At 41.8% G+C, this 23,097-nt stretch overlaps 1 protein-coding gene and 1 pseudogene across 1 annotated transcript; both read right to left on the bottom strand.

The window, feature by feature from the left end:
- Positions 1-13,608, bottom strand: part of LOC130040362 (14-3-3 protein zeta/delta-like) — a 28,084-nt pseudogene extending 14,476 nt beyond the window's left edge.
- A 7,177-nt stretch (positions 13,609-20,785) lies between these two features.
- On the bottom strand, positions 20,786-21,857 carry LOC130040361 (14-3-3 protein zeta/delta-like). The gene is given in 2 exon segments (XM_056132410.1): positions 20,786-20,856; positions 21,116-21,857. Coding segments are annotated over 2 exon segments (759 nt in total). The 5' UTR covers positions 21,804-21,857.
- Positions 21,858-23,097: the final 1,240 nt, after the last annotated feature.

Raw genomic sequence — 23,097 nt, 5'->3', positions numbered from 1 at the left:
GTACTCCAACATAAAAAATATATTTTCTTTTCTGTGTTTATTATGGCATCAATCACAATGGCCAAGACCTAGAATCATTCCAAATACCCAGGGACAGGTAGCAGATAAAGAACTGCTGTACACGTACAATAAGAAAAGCTGAAATCCAACAATTCATGCATCTCAGCTAGAACTCCAGGGTGTCATTCTGAACAAGGTGACTTAAAGGAAGAAAGAGTCTGAAATGAGGAAGTATAAATTTTGAATTCTCCGATATTGCTCACCATTCTGCTCTGACTAGCATGGGAATAAGACATCTCCTCTGTTTCCTCCTAGTGCTCAGACTCACCTACAGCAAATTCTGTGCTGAGCCCTGGCATTTCTTGTCCAGTTCCAGGATGCAGTTCTTCAGTTCCTGTAGCTTGTTGTCCAGATACGCTACATTATCCTGCAGTCTGCTCAACTTCTGCTCTTTTTCTTTCTCCAGTTAACACATATATATCTCCTCCACCTGGTTCGGGAATGTGTGAAGATTCATAAATTCCAAGTGGATTCTTTCTTTCTCATGTTCTATTTTCTCCTATAGGGAATAAAAGTGCTCAGAAAGTGAATACAGAATAAATGTTCATTAACCATATATCCATACACAAAATGAGTCACACAGACACAATTGAAATATATTTAGTAGTAATAAGGAAGGAACATTTGATGCAATATGCAACATGGATAATTTAGTTAGACAATTAGTGAGTAAAAAAAGGTAAAGCAGAAATAGAGGATCCATATTTTAGAACTCTACTTCTATGAGGTAACTCATACTCAAAGAGACAGTGAATAGCAGAAAATAGGAGGAAGCTTAAGTACCAAAAAGAGAGTTTCAGTTTGGATGTTGAAAGAGTTTCACAGGTGGATAGATCCAAAGGCTACACAATTGTATGTACAAACTTAACTGCAATGGATCTATTCATTCAAAAGAATAAAAATGGTGACTTTTTTTTTACTTTTTGGGTCATACTTGGCAATGCACATGGGATACATCTGGCTCTGCACTCAGGAGTTACTCCTGGTGGTGCTCAGGGGACCATATGGGATGCTGGGAATCAAACCCGGGTCGATCGCATACACCCTACCCGCTGTGCTATCTCTCTAGCACCTAAAAATGGTGACTTTTATGTATGCTAACACAAACACGCACACATATGGACATGGACACACACACACACAGTTCCTCTGTTGCTTATGTAGCCTGAAGAGTTGTCCATATTTCCTGCATTAGACTTGTGCCCGGGAAGCAGATATTCAAAGGTAGAAGAGGTTGTCACAATTATACATAGTCATCAGTATAAATTCCTTCTTCCTCACCGAGAATCTGGTGTAAGGAGTACGAATAAAGTAGAGAATATAGTTTGGCATAAGTAAATAAGAGTTATAAAAATAAATATGAGTTTTTATTTTGATATAAAGATGTGTTCATTTGTTTCAGATAAACTTTCGATTCATGGGGGTATGGTGCCGCCAGCAGGTCAATCTGTATCTGTGATTTAGTGCATCAGCAGCCTGATGGCAACGTCAGACTTTCAGATACCCCAAAATTGCTTCTGTGCCTTTGGCCAGACCCCAAAAACAGGGACAAAGTTTACCAAGAAAGTAAACGGCCAAAAATTAGGTATGTGGGAGACATACATATAAAACACCTCCAGCTCAGCTATATAATTGAAGGCATGGCCTCTCTCATTCCTAAATGAACTGCTTATCAGCCATGATCTCAGAGACTTGGAAATGAATCTTGAAACCCAAAGGCTTTTGGCAGAAATGCACCCTGTTGTGCAGTAGGTTACTGGGGCTGGGCCACTCCAGGTGGGGATAGGTTTTGTGTCTTGGCCTGTTCCCCTTGGTGGCCCAGTGACCGCCATCCTCTAGAGGCTCTGGACAGTCAGGTTTGGGCCTGCAGTGACGAGACACGTGGGGCCTCACCACATGGGGGTGGAACCCGCCCTTTTCTTCCCATCCCAGCGAGACCCTGAGTTGCCACCTATAAATGGCCTCTCTGACTCCTGATCAATCTGCTTAATGGTCATGAACCCAGAGACTCAGAAACAAATCTTGAAACCCAGTGGCTTTTGGCAGAAATGCATCTGGACCGCATACAAGGTGGCCACAGGCTCAGAGCTTATTGGAAAGCCAGGTATGAACCGGCGGTGACGGGGTTGCTGCAGTCTCATGGGAAGAGGGATGGTATTGCTCGTCCTTCACGCCCTACCAAGGCCACAAGTTGTCCCCCACAAGTGGCTCTCTGGCACGGCCATGGCTCCAGAGGCAAAAGGACTTAGTCCAGAGCCCAACAGCTTGCGGCAGAAAAGTGAATGGACCATGCGTTAAACTACGGCATCATGCCTCCCCAGGAGGAAGAGGGTTGTTGCTCTCTTCCACCTTTTTTCCTCCCCGGCAGCAAGGTGGCCGCCACTTCAGAGTTTATAGGAAAGCCAGGTATGAGCCAGTGGTGACGGGGTAACTGCAGTCTCATGGGAAGGGGGGCGGCTCTGGCTCGTCCTTCACGCCCTACCGAGGTCACAAGTTGCCCCCCCCACGAGTGGCTCTCTGGTACAGCCATAACACCAGATATACAGAAAACAATCTCGTAATTATCTGGCTCTTTGCAGAAATCCAAAATCATTATATAATTGTCATAACAAGCTATAGAAAACAAAGCATTTCACAATGCCTTTGCAACAATTCTGATTGTTGGCGGGGGGAATTCTAAACAATAATGGTGCATCTTTTGTCAAAATAATAAATTTAATCAATGTAGAGAAGAATTAATTGGAAATCATCTGCCTCACAGGCATTGGAAGGGGTGGGAAGAGGGGGTATATTGGGGTTCTTGGTGGTGAAAAATGAGTACTGGTGAAGGAAGAGGTGTTTGATCATTGTATGACCGAGACTTAAACCTGAAAGCTTAGTAACTTTTCCCACAGTGATTCAATAAATAAATATTAGAAGAAAAGTAAATAAATAAATATGAAAAAAAATAAGGTGGAATTCATGCTCAAATCAATCAGCTAATCAGTGACTGAATAAATAGCAGTACTCCTGTTGGAGTACAAGAAGCTTAGGTTTATCTGGTTACACCCATTAATCTGGTTACACCCATCACAGTGCTCCTGAAGCACTTCCACTTCCATTGTGTTTATCTGTAAACAGTCTTCCCTATGCTCTCCTTCCCACCCAGTTAATCAGCTTTCCCCTTAATCAGACTTTATTAATTTGTAAGATCAGTTTCCCAGAAATCTATGATTTTATATGTATGAGTGAAATATTGCCTTTCTCCTCTCTTTATGCCTTATGAATAGTTTACCTTAAAGTAATATCCTTTTTGTATAGATACAGTAAGACCGTTAATATTATGCTTTGTAACTTAGGATTTGATTGGCCTTGAATATTATTCACTCATGGGCATCTGCTTTCTCGACTTAAGCCTCAGGTGCCCTTAGTTCCTAACACCCCAAAAGCAGGGTCCCGATGAGGGGGGGGGCAGAGACGAGGAGAGACAGAGAGAGACAGGAGCAGAGACAGATGAGGAGAGAATCAGAATAAAGTACGACTAATACCTACCAGCCTGGCCCTCGTTCCTTCCTCCGCCTGACGATCGCCATCGACCTCCGGGGTGGGAGAAGGGTGAGACTACGGGAGAGATAGAGCCACCACAGCTGTGTGTGCCCCCTTTTGTGTGAGTTTACACATACTCCTACATAAAAAGCAAACAAACAAACAAACAAACAAAAAAAACCCTTTCAGTTCAAAAATCCCTCAAGTTTATTCTTGAACCTGACTGAGGTTTCTAACTGAGTATCAAAACTGGAGTAAAGATGACCACCCTGGTGAGTTGATGCGTCTCACCAGGGAGAGGCCCAGATGGCAAATTCTGATCATCAATATGAGAAATACCAGCCCCAGTTTCAGTTAATCACCCTAATGCGTGATTATGGCTAAAAAGAATGATCTATCCTGTAGGACATATTTTATCTGGTAAGTGTTTCATTTTCATTTTTCATTTCATCATCCTGTTATTCGTCGATTGCCTCGAGCAGGCCCCAGTAACGTCTCTTTCATCCTAGCCCTGAGATTATATTCAAGGCTCTTTAGGAGAATGAGACCTATCAATGTTACTGGTATTTGGCATATTTGGTACGCCATGGGGAGTTTGCCAGACTCTGCCCTGTGGGCAGGCTACATTCGATAGCCTGCAAGTTTGTCCAAAGTAGGAATGAGATAATAAGATGTCATAAAAAGATGTCTTGATAAGATGTCCAGGAACTGGATTTTATAGTCTCTGAGTCTTGGCCGTTGATGGGATAACACGGTGCCAGGGGGCCAGGTGGTGGGTGTGACCCCCGCCTACTGGAATTTGGAGGATCTGGGTGGAGGATGCTCAACTCCAATCCGGGTAGGCTTGGAGGTCTTGGCCCCAGAACCCACGTGGATTTGTCCCTCTGCCAGTACCTTCATGTGTGCGGAGAGTGGTCTCAGCATGGTGGTGGCTGGTCCTGGAGGTCTTCGGCTGCCGGAGCCCTGGTCGGGGCGGGGAGGAAAGCTCAACCCGCTCCCCTCCAAGGGGCCTCGGCGAGGAACAGCCAGGCGCGGGGGCAGAAGACTGCACTGTTCTCGTAAGACTGGTAAGTGTAGGGACTACAACTTTAATTTCCATTTTAGCTTTCTCATTTAAGAAAGTGATTCAATGTCTCTGAAACTAATAAAAAAGTATCTTATTTATTTTTAGTGGGAGACAAGCATAACCTCAATCCATATATTCATGGAAGTTTACTTTTTTTTAACTGTGAAGATCTTCCCAGCACTCAAGATGCCATATATGAAATCAAAAGGCTTTCTTTTGAGAGATTATATTTGAGATTTATGCATAAAAATAAGGATTGAGATTTAAGATACCATGAAAGAGGAAAAAAAGTCTCTCTGGTATGTGTGATAATATTCCAACTAATACACTATATCAATATATCAATAAAATTATGTTTTCATTTATAGGGAATCTGGTTAATCACTGAAATAGAGACCCAAATTCCATAGTTGTCTTTTGTATGTTCTTGTGGTAGTTCTGGTCCTCCATATTAACAAACTCATGATGTTGAGCTCATGCATCTCATCAGAATGAACCTCTCTTTATGTGTCCAGAAGTAGTTGGTCTCTTAAGCTGAAAAGCTTGAGTTTCAGGTACTGCACTGTGGAAAATTCAGCAAAATGGTGCAGTTGAGGCTTCATACTAGGAAGTTACCTTCAAAATATGAGAATTTGTATCCTGTCAAGGATCTTTCAAGTAGACTGTAATATTTGTACTTCTCCAACTCAGATAATGGGAATCTTAAATAATTATTCTCACAAGGTTGAAGTATTAGCAGTAAAAATATAGTAGGTGCTTATAACGAAAGGAGCAAGGAGAAATAATGCTCCCAACATTACTTTCAACAATCTATTTATTGAGTAATAAACCCTATTAGTGCTTTCACCAAACAATACTAGGCAAGATGATGACATATAGTTTGACCACAAGAAGCTTCAAACTCTTACTTCCCAACTATTTATTATGCTAGTTGTGTCTTGCTTCAGCTGCATATATTTGGATTCTGTGACTTTCAGTTTTTTCACTGCTTTCTTGAGCTGTTCCTGTGGGGAAAATTGGGTGTTAGTTTATTCAATTGGATAACTCTTCACAATATCCAGCAGAAATCATAGGTTTTCAGAATGAGAATAACGTTGAGTATTCGTTGAGCCCTTACATTCTTTAGGAAAGAGTAACCAGTCCACTAACACAGTGGACCTCCATGTCTATCTGCAAAACTAGTAAGATGCTTAACATAATTTCTGTGTTGTAGAAATCAATTCTTTGTATGGGGCTCAGAAAATTGTTCACTAGGACAACAGATTCTTCAGTTGCCTATTGGGTTAAGGAATGAGGCAGCAGGACAGTGCCCACTATATTATTCCACCAAAGTTCAAGGTTGCCTTCCTTACATGCATTTGCATGTGTGTTAATCTAAAGCTCTCCCTGAAGTTTATACACAGGCATTCATTTCTGTAATTATCAACCCCTCTAAATCTTTATTTAACTATGATCCTACCATATACATGTGGGAATTGTATGAATTTTAAAAATTGGTGGCTCTATTTTATTTTGAGAGAGAATAGTCTTCTGATGTTAACATTTGTCCTCAGTAGACTACAAAGGCCTGCTCCCAGCAGCCCGGCAGACTTCATTACTTCCACTACCTCCACTATCAAGCCACTGCCACGCTCCAGGATGCTTTCCGGAAACTCAGGCCGAGACTCACGAGTGAAGCTCCACAGAAAAAGGGAAGAGGAACTCTGTGACCTTGGACTCCGACTCAATGGGCCAAGAAACAGAGATCCTCTGCCTGCTCCCAGCAGCCTGGCAGACCTCCATTACCTCCACTACCCCCACCATCCAACCGTTGCCATGCTCCAGGACGCATCATAAAACAATTAATAAAAGATTACAGTACCATATTTGATGGGGGTTTAAATGTGGTTTGAACCAAGGGAATACCTGCAAGGGCGATTAGAGGCTGCTCTAAAAGCCTCTATCCCTCTCAGAGAGCCTGGCAAGCAACCGAGAGTCCCGCTGCATGGCAGAGCTTGGCAAGCTACTTGTGGTGTATTCAATATGCCAAATTTTCCTGACATTCCATTCACACTCAACGGAATGAACATCTCCAAATGCAGCAGTTATGTGTACCCAGGTGAAGAACTCAACAAGACAAACAACCTGGCTCCTAAGTTGTACAGGAGGATGAGAGCGGCATGGAATGCCTTCAAGAGCCCCGAAGAAATAGCTAAGAGGACGAGGAAACTCCGGCTCCTGGCACATCTCTTTGTCTCCACCATTCCTCCTGCATTAACATATGCCTCAGAGACATGGGCCCTATGAAAGCAGTATGAGAACCCTATTCAGATATCCCAAAGAGGAATCGAAAGAATTATGCTTGGAGTATCACGGTTCACTCAAGTGAGAGAAGGAATCTGGAGTTCTGACCTCCATCGACTATCGAGAATTAGGGATTCAGTCAGACATGTAATGCAATTTGAAAGTGACTGCTGAACTAGAGCCATTACTGACTGGATTCCACAGGACATCAAAAGATGGTCTAGCCACCCACCTATGAGATGGTCAGACTTCTTTGTCAAGACCATGAACGAATGGTTTGAGGCTCTTCCTGGTCCTAGAGAGAGCAGACACCATTGGGCTACACTAGCACATGGCAGGGACATATGGAAGCGTTACTGGTCCCCTCTCGAGCAAATTGATGAGTAACGTTATGCCAAGTGATCAAGTGATATATATATATTTATATACATATATATTTTATGTATATATGTATAGTAGAAGAATAATATTGAGGGTCAGGAAAAACAGGGGCTAGGAGGACTAGTCAATTGTTGGAACTAATGACAAATGTGTGTGGAACTGAGGGTAAGTAAGATAGAGAAGAGAGTACTATGAGAAAAATAGCTGGAAATGTCCCTGCTGGACAAAAGGGTTAAAAGTAGGTAAAGGATATTCTTGATAACCTTTCAGTGTCAATATTGCAAGTATTACTAAGGAGAGAGAGAGAGAGAGAGAGAGAGAGAGAGAGAGAGAAGAAAAGCACCGGTCAAAGAGGCAGGTAGGTGGTGGGAGGTGGGGGGTGATGGGAGGGAACCTGGGGACAATGGTGCTGGGAAATGCACACTGGTGGACGAATGATTGTTGGAATACTGTATAGTGAAATCCAACTAGGAACAGCTTTGTAATGCTCTACCAAGTAAATTTTAAAATAAGTACATAAATAAAATATTTCCATTTGTCACAATTTGGATGGAGAGGAGGTGTAATTATAGACAAAGTAATTCAGAAGAGAAATACAAATCCAAATGATGTCACTCAAAAATCGAACATAAAGAAACCAAGTAAGGGAAAGGAAACCCCAGCACTTGCATTCTGACCAACGGGGAAGTCTTAAGGAGCTAGAGGGGGGAGTTGATCAACAGATGGAGGCAGATGGATTCCGCATTTTTTTAGTGAGAATATTGTGACAACTCACCTTTGCAGCGAGGGACAGAGCACATTAAAGAATATGCTACAATAAATAATATCTTTCAAATAAATAAGTAAAACAGGCTTCAGAGCATCAGCAGATAAGGTTTTAGGAGGCTTTTTGGCCCCCACACTCATCCTGTAATGTTGGCATGCATCTTCAACAAGAGCACTCACATGTCCTTTGTGCTGTGGTGACCGCTCACAGCGCCAGCAAATGAGCTGACCATCAGACTCACAGAACAGGTGGAGCTGCTCTCCATGTTTCTCACACAACCTTTCATGCTCTGTCTCCTTGATGGTTGCAATGATATTTTCCAAGTGCTTGTTGGGCCGTATGCTATCACTTTTGAAAGATTTCCGACAGTGAGGACAATAAAATGTCCCTGGAGACGATGTTTTAGAGCTTTGGTTCCTGGTAAAGCCTATTATGCACTGGCGGCAGTAGCTGTGCCCACAGTCGATGCTGACAGCCTCAGTCATCAGCTCCAGGCAGAAGGGGCAGGTAACTTCCTCCCTCAACTTCTTTGTAACTGTAGCTGCAGCCATGGCTTTTCCAGAAATACTGCAATATTGGATCAAGAGGCAGAGATAAAACAATCAGAATTTTCCAGTATGTCAGAAATGCACCTCACTTGAATCTCTTCCTCCTCTGAACTTGAAATATGTCTGAGAGAGATTTGAAAGAGAATTGAGAAAATTCATTTTACGTATCTATGTTGTGAAAAGATTTAGGGGGACACATGGCACCCTAAATTGAGTATAATTAAAATTAAATAATAAAACAGAATATTTAGTTCCTTCATCCCACTAACTGCATTTCCATGGTTTACAATTTACTTGAATCTGTGGTGACACCGTAGACAAGGTCAAATATTCCATTTTATCTCTAGAAATATTTTGGACCTGTGACTCAGAGAGAGTGAGAAGGGCAGGGTCGCTTGCAAAACTTGAAGTAAAGGAGAGAAACTCATGGAGGGAGGATAAGACTTCCACTGTGAAAAGGTACTTCATCACTACTGAGTTTATTTCTTGTAACTAGAACTGAAATTAGGTGGCATTTGTAGGATTCCACCAGAAAAAAACATGTCTGCTTTGGACCATTAATTTCTACTTTACTCCCACTGCAAAATAAATAACTATGTATGTATATATTTATATATGCACTGTAGCACTGTCTTCCCATTGTTCATTGATTTGCTCAAGTGGATGCCAGTAACATTCCCATTGTGAGACTTGTTGTTCTGTTTTTGGAATATTTAATATGACACAAGGAGCCTGCAAGGATCTGCCATGCGGGCAGGTTACTCTCCGTTGCTTGCCAGGCTCCCTGAGAGGGATGGAGGAATTGAACCCCTGTCGGCCTCATGCAAGGCAAATACCCTACCCGTAAAAGTGTAGAATATAGATAATATTGCAGCTTTCATCTTATTAATGTGTAAAGTTTAGCTGAATGATGTCAAATGAGGTCACTTATGGTTTTTTAGCTAGCTATCATTGCTTCACATATAGTCTCTATCTCTACAACATTTATTCCTAAGTATTAACCTACCTTAGTTAACCTATCTAAGTGTTAACCTAATAACACATAAATATATAGTATATGGCTGGAGTGATAGCACAGCGGGTAGGGCGTTCGCCTTACAAGCGGCCAACATGGCCGACCCGAGTTCGATTCCTCCGCCCCTCTCGGAGAGCCCGGCAAGCTACCGAGAGTATTCGATATGCCAGACACAGTAACAACAAAGTCTCCAATGGAGACGTTACTGGGCCCGCTCGAGCATGAATATTATACATGATATAATATATAATGATTTATATACTATATAATATATTGCACTGTCACTATCTGTAGCACTGTCCTCTCGTTGTTCATCAATTTTTGCTCGAGCGGGCCCAGTAACACCTCACATCTCCATTGTGAGACTTGTTGTTACTGTGTTTGACATATTGAATATGTCACAGGTAGCTTGCCTGGCTTTGCCCTTTGGGCGAGATACTCTCAGTAGCTTGCTGGGCTCTCCAAGAGGGGTGAAGGAATCGAACCCAGTTCACCCGGACCGACCGCTTGCAAGACAAATGCCTTACCGCTGTCCTATCACTCCATCTTTAAATATATTTATGTGTATATATATAATTAAAGGCCCTCCCGTTGATCATCGATTTGCTCGAGCGGGCCCAGTAACGTCTCCACTGGAGACTTTGTTGTTACTGTGTTTGGCATATCAAATACGTCACGGGGAGCTTGCCAGGCTCTGCCGTGCGGGCAAGATACTCTCGGTAGCTTGCCGGGCTCTCCGAGAGGGGCGGAGGAATCGAACTCGGGTCGGCCATGTTGGTTGCGTGCAGGGCAAATGCCCTACCGCTGTGCTATCGCTCTAATAACATGGATGATGAGACATTGGTTCCCTATAGCTTCCACCAGGATGATAATAAGGTCAACAGACAACCAGAAGAGCTGTGTATTCTTCCCATCAGTCTCTCTGACCTGAGGACAGAGAATTGAAAGAGGTGGGAGTGTAAGGGTTTATCCTTAGAGCAGAGCTCCTGGAGACCCAAAGTGGTGACTGTCATTTCTCCAGGCCAACCTGGTCTCCCAGAAGGTCAGAGCAACTGGAGCCCATGGACGTGACAGATACCTGAAAGTGGGCCAATGAGAACAGATTGGGATGACAGGACTCTGTGGATTTTGGCATTTTGTCCCCTGGTGTCCACCAGTGAGGGCCTGAGACAGGGAGCACAGGGAACAAGAATTTACACAGAACTTTGCCCTTTGTCCACATCGTTACAGCTTTGGGGAGCTCCTTCCCCTATTTTCACTGCCAAGTGCTTATGGGGAAGAAGTAGAAGCAGTATGAGGTAGAAACAAACGCTTCTGTCACCTGACAGTGATAAGATATGCCAAAAACTAATGGTGCTTCTTAAACTAAAGCTCCTGTTATGGCATTTTTGTCTAATTATGAGAATTAATTCTTTAGAGTCATAGAGAATATCTTCTGGGATGATGGAAATGCAGGCTATCTCACTCGCCCGCCCACCACCCCTCCCCACCGAACATTTTTTAAATAACAAAGACTGTATCTGTTATCATCCTGAACAAAGTTCTAGTGGAATTGTCATTGAGAATAAAAGCATTCTAATTAATGAATAAAAGAAAAATTTCAGGGTTGGAGTGATGTTACAGGGGGAATACTTTTCTTTGTGATAAGGCTTAGCTCAAATATAATTTGGAGAATGAGATTTGGAAAAAGGGGAGTTCCTTTAATTATAATATAGCCCACAAGCTCTATTTCTTTTGTAAATGATCTAAGATAATAGGCAGAGATACCTTGTATACAAATATTTTCACCTTTCACTACAATGATAGTCTGTGGAGTTTTTGCCTCTCACAACTTTCAACTACAAGGATTGAGAAACAATAATGAATAAAAATGCAAAAATACCAGAATAATCAGAAGGAACACTTATTGACTGAAAATTAAATAGGACAATGTTCTCTAGTTATAATAACCAGGTGGAGAGGAGAGGAGGGATAAGGGTCACAAGAGAGGTTAAAGGTCAAAGAAAAGAAGATAAAAGAGAAAATGTGCCGCCAGCTCTAGACCACTCTTAAGCCTGGTCAGAAGTCCCTCACTCACAAAAGTTTCTGCTTGCATTGTGGCAAATGTGGTTGCTGGAAGTGAGAACTATCCTGAATGACCCAAGAGGCCTTGGATACCATGCAGGAAGTGTGACAAGGTGGGCCACTGGACAAGTGACGGCACAAAATCCCCAAAGGGAGACTGTCGAGACCTCTCCACCTGGCTCTTGACCAAGACAGCTTAAAGCTCCCACCCTTCCATTGTAACTGAAGTTACGGGAATCTGATCATCTCTGTCTCGTGATCATAAGCCAGACCAGGTTCTCCTGGACACAGAGCTGCTTATTCAGTTGTAATTTCCTTCAACAACCTGTTTTTCTCCTCTATCATGATAATGGAGTATATGAGGCTTAGTATAGGGGAAAGAAACCCTGAAACCATGGAAAGGGCAGTGGACACTCTGCTAGAGGGCGGGATATGTTTTTTTCTGGTCATGATTTCCTTTGAGGTACACCCATTTGTTTATCTGAGTTTGACGTAAACCCATTTGTTTATTTTTGCTTCTGTTTGCTTGGCCGTTTGCAGTGAACCCTTAAAGTTAATTCTAGCTTCAAAGTCATAGACAGTTTTGTCTATTTTTCTCAATATAACTTATTGATATTGGTCTGATAAAGATATATACTAACCATTTTGGTTTGACTTTTCTGCCTGGTATTAGGAAAGGGTCTGAATTTTTGTTTTCCTCTCGCCTGGCACTGACTAGCTTTTCCATCACCCTTTGTTGAAGAGACTCGATTGTTCCACTTCATATTTTTTGTTTCTTTATTGAAGATTAATTAATCATTTCAGATTGCTGAGGATCTCTCTTTGGATTCTCAATTCTATTAAATAAATCTTAGAGTCTGTCCTTTTTCTAGCAGTACGCTCTTTTTATTCACTACAACTTTAAAGAACAGTATGAAATTGGAGAAACTGACGCACCTCAATCATTTCTTTCCTAGGATTGTTTTGGCTATTTGAGGGGGAATTTCTGGCATTTTCTAGTTATAGTGTTTTCACTCTTTCATTCATTTGCTCAGGTCCTGATATCAGCCAAATCAAACAAGATGAAGAAATATTTCCATTGGAAAGTACTTTTCAAAATATGCCCACATGTGTTTGATATGTCAATTCAAATAAAATCCGTCAAAATTCCTGTTAACAGAAGCTATTATGAAGACCTAAAATTGTTTCATGATAGGCGTTTCTGGCACAATGTGCATATAATAACTTTTTTTTAAGTACAGAAATACAATATCCAAATTCAGTTTTATCTCAATTTTGCCACTTGAAGACACTCATTGTAAATCAATTGTGACTCTTCCTTCCCCCTTCTCTAGCCAGTCCTGGGGCAGGACTCACCAGGTTGGTCTTTGTCTGTACTTACTCTCTCTCTCTGGGGCTGCAGCTCAGATTAGTGACCAACTGTCAGTGGTTAAAAGAGTCAGGTCCTTTTGATGTTCTTTATGTAAATGAGAGAAATAGTCATCTTAGCTCCCCCGGATGAACCGGTAAAGAGGCAACCAGAGGGACAGTGTGTCCTTATGGGTCCTCCCTGACCTCAGGGAATGAGAATTCAAAGAGCTGTGGGGTGGAGGGGGTGGTCAAGAGATCAGAGCTCCTGGAAAGTCAGGAGGTGACTCTGGTTCCTCCAGAGGTTCAGGATGACTGGAAACCAGGATGCTGCCATGCCCAGGATGTAGTAGCACTGTACCACTGTCCTCTTGTTGTTCATTGATTTGCTTAAGCGGGCACCAGTAATGTCTCCATTGTGTAATCTCTCTCTCTCTCTCTCTCAGAGCAGAATCCGGCCTAGACTATCAGTACCTTCTCCACACAGCAGACAGCACAAGCTTCTTCCCTGATGTCTCCTCTGTAGCTGAGATTCACTCTGACCTGGCAAGGAAGTTCACCTCCACTGGATTAAACCCAGAAAGGAAACCACAGGGGAGGGATGGGACCAAGCCCTGTAGGGTTGGGGCAGAAAATGAGAGAAGTTGCCAATGTGTTTCCTACTGAGCTTGCCCTCAAATTAGGGGACAGGTACTGAAGATCCTATTGAACAGTAAGAGGGAGGACAAGTCATAACCGGGAAACTGTTCTGTGTCCTCAGTTCAAGTCTAAGCAGGAATCACAGCTCAGCTCCCAGACTCTGACTTCAGATCTTGGCACTTTTGCCACAAAGGCCCAGGGGAATCCAGGAGTCTTCCTGGTCAGCTTGTCTTTGCTCTTCAAGGTCTCTGATTATGCAGCCCAGGAGGATGTGGGGAAGCGGGTGTGTCCAGGACAGGGCTCTGGGCATCAGGAACAAGCCCACTTCAGCCCCTCCTCCTGTCTCTGCTTCGTTTCCTTCCTCCTCACTGTCCCTCTGCAGGACACAGTGCTCAGACAGCAGGGAAACCAGTAATGGCCCGAGGGAGTTCTGTCACCTGAAGCCACCACACTATCACTACATTGTGTCTTTGTAGATTTTATCTATTTTGTGTTAATTTAAAATGTATTAGCAGAGAGTTTCTGTATCCAACCTGCACCATTTCAACAGGCCTAGCTCCACATATCCGCGCTTAATACCCACCACCCAGCCTGTGTAAATAATGTCCCAACTGACATCTGCAATATCCCAAGGGTCCCCTCCCAGCTGGCCCCAAACCCATGTAAACTCAGCTTTCGCAACAAAACTTCCAGCTTCCAGAACTTTGACCATAATTGTTGTTTTATTAGATTGCTTTAGAGAGACAAATATGAGAGACATTTTGATTTTATTTTTTCTTCCAAATTAAAATTTTATAAAACACCATAGTTACAAAGTTATTCAAAGTTGGGTTTTTGAGAGAACTTTTAAAAAAAATAATTGTTGAAGAGTTAACACCAGCACACCTATAGATGATTAAAACTAAAACTCCAGAAATACCACAAAATTTTTAATCAATGATAAATTTAACAGAGAACACGGAAACAGCTGGACTAGAGCTGTTACTGACTGGATTCCACGGGATGTCAAAAGACCGCGTGGCCACCCACCTACCAGATGGTCAGACTTCTTCGTCAAGATCATGAATGATCGGTTTGAGGCTCTTCATGTTCCCAGAGCGAACAGATGCCATTGGGCTACACTAGCACGCGACAGGGACAAATGGAGACGTTACTGTTGCCCGCTGGAGCAAATCGACGACAAACGGGAAGTTAAGTGTTAAGTGATTAAGTGATAAATTTAAAAAATTTCTTTTAAAACCTGTATTATTTTACTTTTTTAGTAAAGCAATGGTCAGGGTTCTGCTAAGGGTTTGTTCAGCAAATGCTTGCTATGGAAATCCCTCTAGTGGTGTTTGTCTGCCTAGAGGCTGGGGACTTCTCTCTGGTAATTAAGTTCTGTCCTTGCTTCTTGAGAGTGAATTCAGGTAGAACTCATATATTTCTTTGGGAGATGGAGAAAAGTAGATAGCACAGCGGTAGGGCGTTTGCCTTGCACGCAGCCAGCCTGGCCAAGCCAGGTTCGATTCCTCCACCCCTCTCAGAGAACCTGGCAAGCTACCGTGAGTATTCAATATGCCAAACACAGTAACAAGAAGTCTCACAATGGAGACATTACTGGGCCCACTCGAGCAAATTGATGAACAACGGGAGGAGAGTGTTTGTGTTTACAGATAACTTCAAATAAATTAAACCAACTGTATTAAAGTCCTGTTGTTTACAGTACTATTAACACTTTCCATGGACATCTCCAACAGTGCACTCAGCACCAGAAAATCTGCTTCCCTCCCCCAGTGACAAGGACCCATTCTGCCCCATGGTAGTTCAGTTCCATTGACAAAATCTTCACTTCTGATGACTTTGACCATTTATGGTTCCCTTATGTTTCTTTCCTATTGTGCCTGTTTTTTTTTTTCTCAAATACCTTCAGCTCAAACTATTTCTTATGCCAAAGCAGCTTTGGGAGGGTGGTGTGCTCTGTTACTCTTCAGTCGCTGGTCCAACCCAGTCTACATCAGCTTGCTAGGAGACTCTCTGGTTCTGTGGGGCATCTGACACTCTGGCTTCATGCACCCACGGCCAAATAACCAACTATTTGCTTCATTCCCCTCATCCTATGGGATTGAGCTCACAGGATTTATGAGTCATAGATGTCCATTTTATTATCAACTTTATCTTTTTCTAAGGCTCTTAGTTTGTAGCATTCTCTAGTCACCGGGGTGCCTGCTTTCACTCACTGATGAGCAGATGCTCTCATCAATCAATCAGGTAGGATCAAAAAAAGAAAGTCTAACATGGAAGGCATTAGGTCATAGACCTCACAAGGCACAAATCGAGGGACAGAGAGAAATGGAGTAGAGAAATAAGGGAAGTTTATTGGGGTGCGCTTCCAGGTGGCACCTACCTGGTGAGGCTGGGGTAGATCTGCGCCCTGGGAAAGGCTAAGTGGAATTTTTTCTTCTCTTAGGTGGGGAAAGAGAGCAGGGGTCAGAGGGACTGGTGCATCTGGTATGGCCTTCTGTCACCTGTGGGGTCCATGTGAGGGAGCATGGAATGCACCTGGGAGCATCTGGGGCCAGGTGGGCCAGAGTCCTGACTTCTGTGCTGAGGTCGAGGGATTTCTGCTATCACATCAGCTGATTGCTATTTGGTCCTGAGCAGTGCCATTTAGTCCCCACAAACCTTACAAATGTACATTTGAAAACAAATATTTGGTTTTCAAAAGACTTGTAAACAAAGCTACTTTGAAAATAAAAATAGTTCAGACTACTTGTTTGGTGCATGAGTCCTAATAAAAACGTTCAACAATTCTGCCAGTAATAGATGTTATGAAAATATTAAATTATTCAGGTTTGGTGCTGTGTGAAAATGTCAAACTTCTTTTCCAGTACTGAAGTACTTTCCATATCAGTTTTACTCTCAATTTTCTCATCTCACTCTAAGTCAATTGTGATTTTCCTTCACCATTCGCTGGGCAGGACTCTCTAGGTTGGCCACTGTCTGCGCTTACTCTCTCATTCAGGGCTGCAGCTCAGATTATTCACCAACATGCCAATGGTCACAAGAATCACAGCCTTTTTCATGCTTTTGCTGATATGATTGCAGCTTTCCTTATTCCCTCCCCCTGAGTTCATATGGTACCAAAGTAGCTGAGAGAACCCGAACATCCTGAGCTCCTGTCATCCTGCTCACTGGCCTGTCAGGTTATCTTGGAATTTCAAGATCTGAAATCATGGAGAGGGAAGGAGAGGAGACACTCTGTTCAAAACATGAAATGTAGTAATCTTGGTTTATTCCACTATTGTGCAGGCTCATTTTCTTTTATTATTATTCCACTATACTGCAGACTCATTTTCTTTTGTATTACAGTCTGAATATACATTACTTGAATGCACTTATTTATATATTTTTATTGAATCACTATGAGATACAGGTACATAGCTTTCATGTTTGAATTTTTTCATACAATGGTAAAATACTAATCCCTTCACCAGTGCACATTTCCACCACCAAAATTCACAGTACTGCCCCCCCTCCCACATCCAAACTGTTCTCCTGCCTGTTTGGCAGACAATTTCCACAATATTCTCTCTACTTGGATTACATCACTATTTTGACACCAGTCCCACCAGTATTATTTGGAATTTTCCCACCACCACTCGAACCTTCCGAAAAGGCAATGCTAGACAATTTGTTTTGTATTGCTTGTTTTGAATAGCATAAGATGTTACAAGGCTGTGCAATCCTGGAATTCTAAAATTTTAATAATTAGGGTCTGGAGAGATCTCTGCAGTGAGCTACTCAGTTCTGAGGTTTGTTTGTCTCTAGATCATGGCCATTAAGGAGCTTAATAAGTAGCGGGGGCAGTTTGTGGATATCATCTCAGTGTCCCATCAGGGTGAGGCGGGGGATGAGAGGGACCAGCTTCTCCTCTGTCCCGTGAGGCCTGGCATTTGCTGTTACTGCTCCCGCATGCCAGGGCTTCTCATTGGGTTCTGAAAGATGGTGGCCAGGAGAAATCCTGGGGGCAGTGGAGGGACAGCACCTGCTCCCGTCTGGAGATGCCCATAAAAAGTGACCCATTGCAAAGTCAGGAGGCATCTCTTCAGTGAGCTCCTCAGTTCTGAGATTCGTTCTTGTGTCTCTTTGAACATAGTTTTATGAATTTCACATGTTTAAGGCAATATTTTATGTAGGTTGAAACAACCAGGAAGAAATTAGATCAAGTTTCTTCTCCCACCTAGATTTACCAACTACTTCCCAGGCCAGTTTAACTAATATGAGGTTTTTTTTTATTACACAACCAACCCCTACAGAAAAATGGCACAAAACCCCATGACAATTATCTCTCTCATTGTCAATGTTCTAAATGCACCAATCAAGAGACACAGAGTGGCAAAATGGATCCAGAAACTGACACCAACATTCTGCTACCTACAAGAAACACATCTGAACAGTCAGAGCAAACACAAACTCAAAACTAAAGGATGGAAAACAATCCTGCAGGAAAACAGCTCCCTCAAAAATGCTGGGGTGGCCATACTAGTATCAGACAACATAGATTTCTTGTTGAAAAAGAGTATAAGGGACAGTGAAGGCCATTTTCTATTTATCAAGGAATATGTACAATAGAAAGAAATCACACTCTGAAATGTATAGAAACCTAATGAGGGAACAGCTAAATACTCAAAACAACTGCAACAGATTTTAAGGAGGACATTGTTAGCAATAAAATAGTAGTCGAAGACTTCAACACTGCCTTATCACTTCTGGATAAATCACCAAGAACAAAACTCAGCAAGGAAACATTGGCTTTGAAGGAAGAAATAGAAGAGAGATGGCTAATAGACCTATACAGGGCTTTACACCCCAATAAAAACAAATGCACATTCTTTTCCAGTACACGCAGAACATTTTTCAAAATAGACCACATGCTAGGTCACAAAACAAACCTCAATAGAATCAGGAAGATAGAAATAGTATCAACAATCTATTCAGACCACAATGCGCTGAAGGTAGAAGCCACACACAGACATAGAGAACAAAATTGAACACCTGGAAATAAAACAACTCAATGTTGAACAACGAGTGGGTCAGGTAGGAAGTCAAGGATGAAATCAAAAGATACCTGGAAACAAATGAGAATGAAGACACAAGCTACCAGAACTTAGGGATGCAGCTAAAACCATGTTAAGAGGAAAATTTATAGCTTTGCAAGCATTCCTCCAGAAGGAAGAAAGGGCCTACATAGATAACCTGACTTCACAGCTTATACTTTTTTGGCAGCTAATGGGCTTTAACCAAGTTTAAATACAAAGTTTATCATAAAAAAAATTCTACTAATATTGCTACTACACTTCCCAACCATGTCCCATAATATTTTTCTCCTCTCTCTCTAAGGGAAAAAAAAGTTGTTTTTATTCAGGGAGGAAGAGGATTTTTGGAAAACCAATGTGTTCTATTTACAATATTTGGTATGGGATTTTCTGTCCTAGAAGCCACAATGTTCTGGCCCACCGTGATATTGGGTAGTGTTAGCTAAGTTTTGTGCTTCCAGATCACTTTTGTTTTTAAGAATTTTTTGATATTCTTACAAAGTCTACCTTCAATTTTGATCCTTTATTCCCTTTATTCGTTTGGTGCACAGGATTACCTTTTTAGCCTTTATCTTGGCACCAAGCATTCCTCTTTGGTGGCCGTGTACTTGAAGAAGAGTCCGCACGATCTTTCTAGCTCCACTCGATGTCTAAAGATACCCCGCTTTCTTTGCTTGCATCCCACAAACAATTTCCCTTATCCTGTTACTGCAGCAGATCTCTCCTGAGTTGATGAGATTGTGTTGATCCCCCTGGAAACTCCCCCCAAGTTCTATTATATCTTTCCTTAAGTTTGATTTGGGTTCCTTTTGTTGGTCTTTTTCTAAGATCTTGAAGAAACAGTGGGTAGGGTGATCTTTGGGAATAACTTAGCCCCATCATTATTTAAAGAGAAGGGGTGGGGGAAGTTAAAAGCAGACAATGACAGAAACGTACAATTTCCTTTAAAGAATTTTCAGAACCGAAAGACCAATTTACATAAAAAGCTTGTAGGGAAAGTAGTTGAAAAGTCCATTCATAAAACTTTTATCCCACTTACATGAATTTAATACACGTGTTCTTAAAAATTATTTTTGGATTGTTCATGAAAATTTCATAAGACATTAAACAAGGCTAGCCATCATCTTAAGTTATTTCCCTGTTAACTATTTTTACAGCACATGCATGTTGGACAAGTTTCAAAAAAAATCACAAAAGCAAAAAATGGAAAAACCCTAAAAAAAGTTAAATACATGAGTTTTGTTTGACTGCTGTGTTTGACATACATGAAGTTATGGATATCAAGTAATTGATTTTTACTGCATCTTTACTTGTACATTTGTTCTTAGGTTGCCTAAAACATTTCAATACTAATACAAAGTATTTAGCAAAAATAATAAAATTGAACAGCAGGTAACTTTACAAATAATGGAATGTAAAACCTTTCCTCCGTTCTCCAGAGTAACTTGGGTCACAACTCTGTCTAGAGACACTTCCGCAGCTGCAACACAGGTGTGCACGCGCTTCAGTAATTTAGACACACACGGGTCAACATGCAACATCCATGAGATAATTAAGTTCCACTAGAGCTTGCTAAGTGCTCCAAACCTTAAAATACCCACAGTAACTACACTTGTGACTGTAACCAATGACAGACCAATTCTTCCATTTAATACCCCACCAGAACAAACCAATATGAAGGTAGTTTTCTTGCTTACACACGGAAGCAGTTTTAACCCTAGCCCTTGTGAAGCCACAATGTACCAAAGTACTATGCTACACATTTATAACTTGTATAAAAATTCCACATCTCATATTGGCCACCTTAAGATGAAAAAACAGAGAACTCCATAAATGTTAACTGGCTCTACTCTCCTAATCTTAAACATAAAAACACATGGGAAATATAGAAATTCAAATAGAAGTAACATAAAACTGTCATAAATCATAAACAAAAAGCTATAGGTGGGACAGCGTGATGACAAATGGTATACTATGTAGATTTTAGAATGAGCCAGACAAAAGTTGGAAGGCTGGTTAATTCTCCCCTCCTTCTTCTGCTTCAGCTTCATCTCCTTGGATTTCCGATATCCACAATGTCAAGTTTTCTCTCAGTAAAGTAAAAGTAGTAAAGGCCCTCCTGTTGATCATCGATTTGCTCGAGTGGGCCCAGTAACGTCTCCATTGGAGACTTTGTTGTTACTGTGTTTGGCATATCGAATACATCGCGGGAGCTTGCCAGGCTCTGCCGTGCGGGCAAGATACTCTCGGGAGCTTGCCGGGCTCTCCGAGAGGGGCGGAGGAATCGAACTCGGGTGGGCCATGTTGGCTGCATGCAAGGCAAACGCCCTACCACTGTGCTATCGCTGTCTCTCAGTAACTGCATTATTTTCATGCTGTTTCTGTACGATTCTATACTTAATGTACCAAGTTCAGCAAAGGCTTCATCAAAAGCTGTCTGTGTAAGAGAGCAGGCTTTCTCCAGAGCATTCAGAATCTCGTAATAGGACACAGAGAAGTTAAGGGTCAGACCCAATCTGACCTGCGTTGGCTGCACTTTCTTTTTGCTGATTTAAAAACTTCATGGGAAAAAAACACTAAAAATTTCTTGGTATGCTTGTAGTGACTGATCCATAATCCCTTTCTTCTCATCAACAGCAGCAACCTCTGCCAAGTAACGGTAGTAGTCTCCTTTCATTTTCAAATAGAAGACTTTGCTCTCAGCTTGTGAAGCAATGGGGATCAAAAACTTTTCCAAAAGAGACAGTACATCATTGCAGATATCTCTCAGCTCAGTCTCAATTTTCTCTCTGTATTCTAGGGCCATCTGCTTTCCCTCTGCACCTTTTGTCTTTTGCTCAATACTTGACATGACTCTACAAGAAGACCTAAGGGCTTCTACAATATTTTTATAAGCAATGGAGAGAAGATTCCTCTCCTCATTGGATAACTCAGCTCCTTGCTCAATTACATACGTCATGCAGGATGCCATGTCATCATACCTCTCAGCTTGCTCTGCCAGTTTGGCCTTCTGCACCAGCTCATTTTTATCCATGACTGGATGTTGTTCTCAGCTCACCCCACTGCCTCCAGCAGCTTTCACTCCCTCAGAAACTGTCCATAAATCTTCTTTAACAAATGATGCTGGCATACCTGGACAATCACATGCAAAAAAAATGGGCTTAGACCTCAAACTAACACCATGAACAAAAGTCAGATCAAAATGGATTAAAGATTTCAACATCAGGCCAGAATCCATAAGGTACATTTAAGACAAGGTCGGCAAAACCCTCTACGATATTGAGGCTAATGGTATCTTCAAAGATGACACTCTACTGACCAACCAAGTGGAAACAGAGATAAACAAATCGGACTATCTTAAACTAAGAAGCTTCTGCACCGCAGAAGATAAAGTGACCAAAATACAAAGACAATCTACAGAATGGGAAAGGATATTCACCCAATACCCATTGGACAAGGAGTTGATATCAAGGATATATAAGGCACTGGTTGAATTCTGCAAGAAGAAAACATCCAACCCCATCAGAAAAATTGAGTGATTAAATGAACAGAAACTTTCTCAAGAAAGAAATATGAATGGCAAGAAGGCCATGGAAAAATGGAAATGGAAAAATGCTCCTCATCACTAATCATCAGGGATATGCAGATCAAAACAACTATGAGATACCACCTCAAACCACAGAGACTGGCACACATCAAAAAGAACAAAAGCAACTGGTTTGGCGGGGATGTGGGGAGAAAGGGACCTTCCTACACTTCTGTTGGGAACGCAGACTAATTCAGCCCTTCTGTAAAACAGTATGAAAAACAGTATTGAAAACATCTTCTCAAAAAATTAGAAATTGAGCTCCCATTAGAGCCAGCAATACTACTCCTAGGAATATATCCCAGAGATGCAAAAAAGTATAGATGAAGTGGCATCTGCACTTGTTTGTTCAATGCAGCATTGTTTATAATAGCCAGAATCTGGAAAAAACCCAAGTGCCCGAGAACAGATTGGTTAAAGAAACTTTGGTACATCTACACAATGGAATACTATGCAGTTGTTAGAAAAGATGAAGTTATGAAATTTATATACAAGTGGTTCTATATGGATGATACTTAGCATGTTACTTTTATCATATTAAGTGAAATGAGTCAGAAAGAGAGGGACAGATGTAGAAACACTGAATTAATCTGTGGAACATAGAGTAACAAAATAGGAGACTAACACCCAAGAATAGTCAAGATAAGTACAAGGAGGTTCGCTCTATGGCATGGAGTCCAGCCGCACATGCTGGAGGAAAAGGCAGCTCAGATAGAGACGGGAGCACCAAGTAAAGGGTGTT

This window comes from Sorex fumeus, unplaced genomic scaffold (genome assembly GCF_029834395.1).
Source record: "Sorex fumeus unplaced genomic scaffold, SorFum_2.1 ptg000094l, whole genome shotgun sequence".
NCBI classification, from domain to species: domain Eukaryota; kingdom Metazoa; phylum Chordata; class Mammalia; order Eulipotyphla; family Soricidae; genus Sorex; species Sorex fumeus.
This window is presented reverse-complemented; position numbering and strand designations above follow the sequence as displayed.